Source organism: Scardinius erythrophthalmus (assembly GCF_964197995.2).
Source record: "Scardinius erythrophthalmus genome assembly, chromosome: 14".
Classification (NCBI taxonomy): Eukaryota; Metazoa; Chordata; class Actinopteri; order Cypriniformes; family Leuciscidae; genus Scardinius; species Scardinius erythrophthalmus.
In genome coordinates, this window is record NC_138234.1 from 28810233 (window position 1) to 28819296 (window position 9064).

At 38.9% G+C, this 9064-nt stretch overlaps 1 protein-coding gene across 15 annotated transcripts in view; it reads left to right on the top strand.

The window, feature by feature from the left end:
• The window catches only part of abi3bpb (ABI family, member 3 (NESH) binding protein b), a 54905-nt gene extending 48509 nt beyond the window's left edge, over positions 1–6396 (top strand). For all 15 annotated transcript variants that reach the window (XM_081385582.1, XM_081385584.1, XM_081385587.1 and 12 more), the window contains 6 exons: positions 762–867; positions 1474–1553; positions 3145–3174; positions 3778–3936; positions 4029–4151; positions 5028–6396. In XM_081385582.1, the coding sequence (XP_081241708.1) occupies positions 762–867; positions 1474–1553; positions 3145–3174; positions 3778–3936; positions 4029–4151; positions 5028–5143 (614 nt within the window). In that variant the 3' untranslated portion in view covers positions 5144–6396. The remainder of the gene's footprint in view (positions 1–761; positions 868–1473; positions 1554–3144; positions 3175–3777; positions 3937–4028; positions 4152–5027) is intronic.
• The last annotated feature ends 2668 nt before the right edge of the window (positions 6397–9064 follow it).

Here is a 9064-nt window from a genome sequence, read left to right on the forward strand (position 1 = left end):
ATGAAATTTGACCTTGTCTTTGATGGATCAAAGTCAAAAGTTAGGGTATGACTCAAACACTAATACCTGGATTTGATCAGTCAAACACCAACCCAAGACTGTGATCTGTCAAACACTAACTCATAATTCTGACTGATCAAACACAAACCCTCTACTTTCATTTGTCAATTTTTATGAGTCAAAAACTAACCCGCGGCTTTGATTGGTCAAACACTAACCCACAACTGTGATCAGTCAAACACTAACCTATCTGACGACGGTGATTGGTAAAACACAAACCCTTTACTTTGATTGGTCAACTTTGATGTGTCAAAAACTAACCCATGACTTAGATGAGTCAGACACTAGCATTGACTGTGATTAGTCAAACAAACACTGACTTTGAGTAAAACACTAACCCTTGAATTTGATCAGTCAAACACTAACCGTTGTCTTTGACTGATCAAACATTAATCTTCTACCGTGATTGGTCAACTTTGATCAGTCAAACACTAACCCTCTACTTTGGTCAACATTGATCTGTCAAACTCTAACCTTGCACTGTAATTGGTCAACTTTGATCAGTCAAACACTAACCCTTGACTTTGATCTATAAAACACTAACCCTTGACTTTAATGGGTCAAACACTAAACTTTGGCTTTGATTGGTAAAACACTAACCCTCAACTTTGAACTGTCAGAAACTAACTCTCAACTTTGGTGTAACCAAACTGTGACCAGTCAGTCCCTTACCCATTTCCTTGTCATTTGACTTTTCACAGAATATGAGGTTATCTCAACAACTAAAGGTCCTGATGGTGAACAGGTTTCTATTCTGACCACCAACCAGACTCATACGGCGGTGGAGAACCTCAAACCAGAGAGCAGGTACAGTCTCAATGCAGAACGCCAACCTCTCTATTTAAGGCACTCTGCTGAATTTGATAGATGTATTTTAGTTGATGTGGGTGTCAAATACCAGGGGTGTTAAGACTTGCACGCATCCTGAGGTCTGGACAAGGTGTTGAATGTGTGCGCTGTGGTCTGGCTGTAGGGGAGCCGTCACGCTTGCTAGCTTTTTAATGAGGCTGAATATAGGCTCAAGATCTGGTGACACAATATAAACCAGGGCTTCCTATGGACTGCTTCTCAAGGCACGTGGGCCTTGGTTATGTCTCTACATCACACATGGAGGATCCATTAGAAGGGGGGCATAGGATTTGAGTCCTCAGTCTCTGCAGAATAAATATATCAAGTGTCAGGGCTCAAAAGACGGGAAATAAGAACCTCATTTTACTCCGAATTTGACAACAACCCACCAGGATTCCAATACAGAAGTCCATTTTAATAATTTTGGATTAAGCAAACTCAGAAGCACTGTCAGAACACTGTCAGAAGCATAACATAAGATCTGAAATGAATATACTTAATGGTTTTATGTGGATCAAAGCAGAAACGTAATGTCCCATCACCTCTGTTTTTCTTACCTTACAGTTACGAATTCAAGGTGAAGCCCAAGAATGAGCTTGGTGAAGGGCCACCCAGTGAACCGGTGTCTTTCAACACGGAGTCTGGTAATGCGTTTTCTCTTAATTCTTAATTAAAAACATTTTAACAAAATATACTTACTGCTTATTTGAACAACTTTTGTCCCCCAAATTTCATTTCATTTGACCCTTTTAGGAAAAGGCAAGCTTAGTTCCGGTTGTAAAACTTCATGTGGTGCAACTTCCTGGAAAACTTAATGACTTTTCTGAATTAATCATTGATGATATTTAAAAATATATATACTTTTTATTAGGGATGTCCCGATCAAGTTATTTTATTTAATTTATTTTTTTGCCACCGATCCCAATGCCAGTCTTTCAGTCCTTTAGTCCCAGTCAGTCAGATCCTTGAGATCGACTCAGGACATTCCTACATTTTATATTAAAAAAGTAGATTTAAAAACTTAAAATGTGAACATTTACTTAAGATTTTTCCTTACTCCTTGAATAATGTATGTTGTTGTTGTTGTTTTTTACTTGATGGTTACATTACATTTTGTGGGGTAATTACATTTAAACGTTCTTATAAATGGTATAAAAGTTGTTTTAAAACCATATAAAACCATGAATACAAAAAAACATTTTTTTTTTTTTTTGGTACATGTGTTTTAAACTAGGAGGAAAAAAAGATTTTTCCTTTTCTTTGTTGTGGACGCTCCTACATCACAGACCCTTTATTTCCAAAATAATTTTGATCTTATCTTATCTTGTCATATGCACAATTTAATGTGAAATAGATGTCCTAGAGCTATCTGAATGTTTGTTTATTTCGGCAATAGTTTAACCATGAGTAGTCGTATTCTAAACAAATCCCAGTATTAAAATAAAATATGTTTTTGAAGTCAAACATTAGGCATACAATGCAAATAACCCCAGAGAAACGCTGCAAATTGCTTTTCCATGGCTTGTGCAAGTCAGCCAATATTTGTGACCTCTCCTTTATCTCTTAGAGATACAGTACATGTAATGAGTTGCTAGTAGTTAACATAATGACTCCAGCATGTCCCCGCACTGTCGTAACGTTAAGCCCCATCACTGCCTGCTGATGCACCCATGGAGTGTTGTCACACAGCCAACCTTTCCCTGTCTTACAAGCTCACTAACAACATATCATAAATAAGGAACAAATAAAGACCCATATCTTCCACGTTTTATGGGAGGAGGCTTTAGTTTTAAACCTCGTCTGGCCTGCATAAAGAAAGTCTAGCAACAGAATGGAAAGCAGGGCGAAGGAAAGAGAGTCCATATGTGCGATGACGGGAAAGAAATAGAGGAAAACTGAATGATGAGATTTTACCGCCAAAGCCCCTGAGGCTCAGTCTCTCCCCTATAGCTTTGGCAGATCCAGCAGGTTAGTTCATGCCAGCTGATCTCTCTTCATAAGGGAGATTCAAAATAAGCACAGTATTTTCTGCTTGTTGGAATTTATTGTACTTTTGTTTTTTTTTGCTCAAGGCACTCTGCCCACCCATGGATAGCCAATGCAGAGTTGGCCGATTTGTGTCTTTAACTTTCCTGCGGGCTACAGATCATTTTGATCGTCTCTATGACCAGGTGGCTGTAAAACAAAACCATAATTTCTAATTTCTCCTCATTTGATCCTTGTTTTCTCTTGCAGCGGATCCGCGAGTGAGCGAGAACGTCTCAGGTACGTGTTTCTGCTTTGCACCCTATTTCTCTCAGGTGACAAATTCCTATCTGTTGAATAAATGGATAATGTAATGAGCAGTCCTAGTAGAGGAAAGAAAACGAACGAGTAAAGGAGCTGTGGAGACTTCCTATGAGTTCACTTCTTCCATACCAAGATCTCAGCCAGATAAAACATTTACTCAAGAGTGGCAAATGGATAACACCATCCTCTTCAATCCCTATTCTCAAATAAGGGCCTTGGTTGCCTTCTTGCACTTAGTGAATTGCAAGAATCTCCCTTGACTTCTTCCTGTGTATTGTCTATTCCACACGAAATTGATTGTAATGAACAATGGATATAGAGAGCAAAGTCAGCCAATAGTAAGACAAGGTTATGACAGGAGCCAATGGAAACACAGACTAATGGAGCAGCCCCTCGGCTCTTAGTGTCCAGCAAGCCTTTTCTAACACGTGTATAAACAAAAACAGGGTCTGTACTCCAGTAATCTTTTCAAAAGACCACTGAAAGAAACATTGTTTTGCTCGATCTGTGCCAGAACATAATATCTGGCCTTGTCAGTTCGTAAAATAACATCTTGGGGTTTCTCGGCATGCTTTTCAGGTAAAGATGCCATTTGGACCCAGTTCCCCTTCAAAACCGACTCCTACTCCGAGTGCAACGGGAAGCAGTATGTGAAGAGGACGTGGTACCGCAAATTTGTTGGCATCCAACTCTGCAACTCCCTTCGGTACAAGATCTACCTGAGCAACTCCCTCAACGGTCAGTCTTCTGAAAACTGATCCATACATTGGGTTCATTTTATGCGGGAATAGATTATGCATTGGTAGCTCTTTTCTTCTCTGTTCCTTTAGGTAAATTCTACAATATTGGAGACCAGACGGGTCACGGTGAAGACCACTGCCAGTTTGTGGACTCATTCCTGGATGGCAGAACAGGAACTCAGCTTCCTGCAGACCAGCTACCAGCCAGGGAAGGTATTATATCTGCAAAAAAACACTGATATAATGTTACTGTTACCTTTTTGAAGTTCCAAACCCAGAATGAAGCTTTCTTTTAAAACCAGTTGATCCAGTTCACAAAACTCTTCTGAATGATTCATTGTGAAATTGCATTGAGCCGCTTCTGAACTCACTGAATCAATGATCCATTCACAGCAGTTAACAGCTCTAGAGGGGAAGACCATCAGTGAAAATGAATTAATTTTGGCTATTCACACAAATCTATTGACTTCTGAAAACTTAATTTACAGTAATAGATATATTATATACAGTATAGATATTGATATACAAGTCATATAAACCACTTTTATGAAACTCATACCTTAGCTTGAAATCTTCAGTCCCCATGCAGACTTTTGCTGCGTCGACACCATGTCGTAATAAACATAATTATGAGGCAACGACCTGTTGACGTTCTAATCTTTTCACATCCTCAGACTCGGAATTATACATTTCTTTGACACTAACACTATCAAACGGCCAAATTAACCTGCAGTGGTCAAGTGGGAGCTCTTAGAAAATGCAGAATTCATAAGTTATAATAATTGTAATTACGGTAATTCCGACGTGGCGTTAAAGAACATCTTACCGGTTTCAAACATGAGGGTATTGTGTCGCTTCACTTCCACTCATAAACCTCTCTGTGGCCTCATGTGGATTATATGCACACTTCCGAATCTCGCTGGTAGAAGTTGGTCATCCGGATACTTTTTGCCTACTCTTTTATGAGTACTGTGAATTCGGACATAATCAATTTGTTACATACTGTTTTTCGCCTACTAAATAGTAAGGAAGTATGCACGTTTGGATGCAACCAATTACTTGGCTAATGCTTTTCTTGATTATTTTCAGGTTTCTACAGAGCAATGAGACAAGAGCCAGTCCACTTCGGCCAGATAGGTGGAAACTCCCACATCACCTACGTTGCATGGTACGAGTGCGGTACGCCGATTCCAGGGAAATGGTAGGACCGGAGCAAGTGTCCCGACGGAACCCTGAAGAGCAACTCTCATTGGTTGGGGTCGGTGCCTGCTAATGTCACATGACAGTTTTTTTTTTTTTTTTTACTGTTTCCCCCCCACCAATGATGGTGAGTTCGGTCACTCCTCAGCCTACATCACCAAAAGTTCGTACCATGTATAATAGTGTACAGGATCAAAGAGTCAGGGAATACTTTTGAGGGCATTTGTAACATGTAATAGCAAAACAATGCCTCATCTTTTTATTTATCGTACAGTAACTAGAACAAAGGTTAAAAAAAAAAAGTTCATTATGAGAAAAACACCGGATACATTGAAGTGATGAACAAAAAAAGAAAGGTAAAAAATACTTGTTTAAATATTGGGAAGCTGGCTCCCTGAAACTATTTTGATATTTTGTGTAATATTATTTATCAAAGTTTGTGGTTTCTTCATTGGCTTTCTTCCAGTGAGAATGGGCCAGGCTTTTATTAAGCGCTTTAAAGACAGCCTTTTGTCTTTAGGCTTTTGTCTACCACCAGAGGCAGCTGTATTAGTTTAGGTCTCTGTTATGTCAGATTATATGTATAGCTGGGACTCTTCGCTATGTTGCTTTTACAAACACATTGTACTGGCTCAACAAGTCAGCTTTACCCACACTAGAATAGAAAGAATGGACTCAAGACGACAACACGTCTATGTTTACAATGGGATGAACATAATCATATTCTTTACATGCACACACAAATCTACACACACAAAACATGCAAATTCTCATTCACTCAGATGTTTTGTACCATGGCTGTTGTCTTCCAATGTATGTCCTGGTATATTTAATGGTTCTAGATCGTAAGGATGACCTTACTCTTGCAATTTGCACAGCACAAATGTATTTATATGTATATGGAGAGAGTATTTTTTCAGGAAACCTATGAGAGAATTAAAGATCCTTTCCCCTCAAGCTTGTGAAACACGACACAAGTTTTTAAAAATAAATCTCGCTTTTTTTTAGCGTTAACCCACTGAATACATTCAAGGAGTCTTGAAGATCATTAAGATACTTCAAGGAGAGCTTGTCTGGGTCCCATATTTTGTACAGTTATGTCCCTGCCAATCCCTTGGCAGAGTTTCTCTGGCTTATCCGTATTTTCATGGAATATGTTTGTAAGATGAAACTGTTGTTTGTTGTTGTTGTTCTGGATTTGTTCTCTTCTGTATGTATTTTACAATAATAAAAAACAGAAGTTTTGTTTCTTTTTTAATCCTCTGTGTCCCGTCTTTGTTGTTGCACTATTTTTGAATGGATTTCTAGAGAATACAATGAAACGCAGTCTCTCAGGTGGGTCTGTTAACACTTGGGTCTCTTTGACCCTTCGGAATTTGAACACCATTAAACTCTTCTCAACTTGCCCCATCTCACCAACCCAAATTATAAAAATAAATATCAATACATGCTTTACTGCATTACTATACTTTTCCAGAGCTAGAAAAAGAGAGGAGTTTGCCCTGCCAAACCAAATACAGGGACATTCTCTGAAAACCACAAAGCTAGAGAGGAAAAAAAAAGACTATAAACTTCAAAATGCCTCTCGGTGACTTTATTAGGTTTCCAACCAAAAGAAAAAGGAGGCGCGTATAAGAGAAAGATAGAAAGATATAAACGTTAGTTTTGGTTTAAGACAATTAAAAGCCAACAGACTGTGTCCAAATCAGCAAAAATGGCAAAACAATCTGTTTGGTCACCATTTTCCACAACTTTATTCACATAAAAACGTTGCTTTTATGCAACCTAATGTTTCTAACCAATTTACTGATGTATGACGGCTACAGACTGGGCAACCAATGCTCTGGTTGTGGGGACATGGGTCTAAAGTCCAGATTAGGATTGAAGGTTTACAGGAAGACAATGAAGGAATGAATTTAAATGGGGTGACGAGGTCATGAACAGCTTCGACTGTATAAAGCTGCAGATTACGAGAAGTTTTACCTAAACTCATCGACTGCAGGCCACCCTCACATCTTTACTTGGCTGTTTTCGACAGTGAGGCGTTCACACAAATCAACAGCTCTGTCTCTCTCTCTCTCTCTGCAAACTTTAGAGCTCGCTTTAATGCCTCGCTCTTCTCACAGCTGTGTTCAAAGTAGCCGCTGCTTGGTCCGTGCCTGGGCTGTCAGCAAGAATTAAGCTTCCTGCAACAAGTCCAGTGTCCAACTTAGGTCCCGACACGTGCTGGGAGGATCTCGGGAACGGTCACAAATACACATTGGTTTGTTATTAAAGAAGCTCTGGGTTTACTGACGAGACTTTGGTTGCCAGATTGAGCTTTAGTTTGAGTGTATACAGTTGATCACTCAATATAAGCCTGAGGGTAGCTAAAGTACTCAAATCCGGCAGGAAAATCAAAGGATTGTTGCCACAATTATTTGGCGGCCATTTGGACATTTTAAAATTGCCATTTAGCAAGGCGGCTACATTGTTTTCCCTTCATCCTGGCAGCAAGCAAAATAAAACTATTAAATTATTATTATTATTTATTCAAAGGTGGGATTGGGTGCGAAATTAGAAATTTCTAAAATTGTTATAATGTTTACTGCGTCGTAATACGTCATGCGTCGGGCCAGAGATCACTCTTCCGCTAGAACTAGACTAGTGTACAGCTGTTACCGGAAGCCAGTGATTATAGTTCATAAAGTTATAAATATGGATATTTTTCCTACAAAAACACATGGCTTCTTTCAGAAGGCCTTTATTTACACACTGGAGCCAAATGTATTACATTTATGATGGATGGATGGATGGATGCGCTTTTTTGGGCTTCAAAATCTCAGTTACTATTCACTCCCATTATACAGCATGGAAGAGGCAGGATATTTTTTAATATAACTCCCATTGTGTTTGGCTGACAAGAAAAGAAAGTAATATACACCTAGGATGGCTTGAAGGGGAGTAAATTATGGGATCATTCTATTTTTTGGTTGAACAAACCCTTTAATTGTGATCATTTAGATTCATTAATTGCCCAATCATTTAATGAGATTTATTCAAAATCTTAAAGCACGCGCAAAGTCTGTGCGCACAAACCAAAGGGTTTTTGGCGAATATGGATAGGGAAGAGGAATGAATCTGCTGACTTTCAGACCGAACCAAAATAAACCCCACAGAGCAAATGAAAACGTGCTGTGGTAATTTTCATGGCTCACTGGAGTGGTCTCATTTTTAATGTGTGCATGTGAGTGTCCTTGTCACTAAATGTCCTTGATAAGTTGTGGTGAAGTGAATATATATTTGGTTTTAACCACAGACACACATACACATAATAACCAGCTCAGCATATTTCCAATGGAGTAAGATGTTTTTCAGAACCAGATGGTGTAGTTACATATACTCACGACCATGTCCTAACTAGCCAAACTTTGACCCTTTGACCCTAACTCCTGGAATTACCAGAAAACCAGCCAATTGGATTGAAGCTTGTGATATATGTAGCATATGGTCTGTGAACAAGACGGATGAGCAATGAAAAGATTCAGCCTGTAACACAAAACTATCCTTCACTAGTTTTGTCATTTATCTCATCCTGTTTTGAAACAAGTTTCTCAGCTTTTTGCATCGGCCATGTGGGTTTTTTTCTTTGCAGAGTGCAGTGTCCGTTTGTTTTCTTCTTTTCGTCCTCAAAGACTTAAAACCAGATGTGCATGTGCATTTTGTTCATAAGATGCTTCCAAGATGGAAATATTGTTAGTGAGAGTGTTCTTTATAAACGCTTCAAACACTCATAAGCACCACAAACATTCTGCTAATCCACCCTGGAATTAAATTCAAGAAAGTCATTTGAGAAATGTACTAAAGCCAAAGGAAAACTTTCTGTCCCACAGCTGTACCGGACATACCTGTACTGTTTGATTATTAATCTTCTCACTGTTATCCTC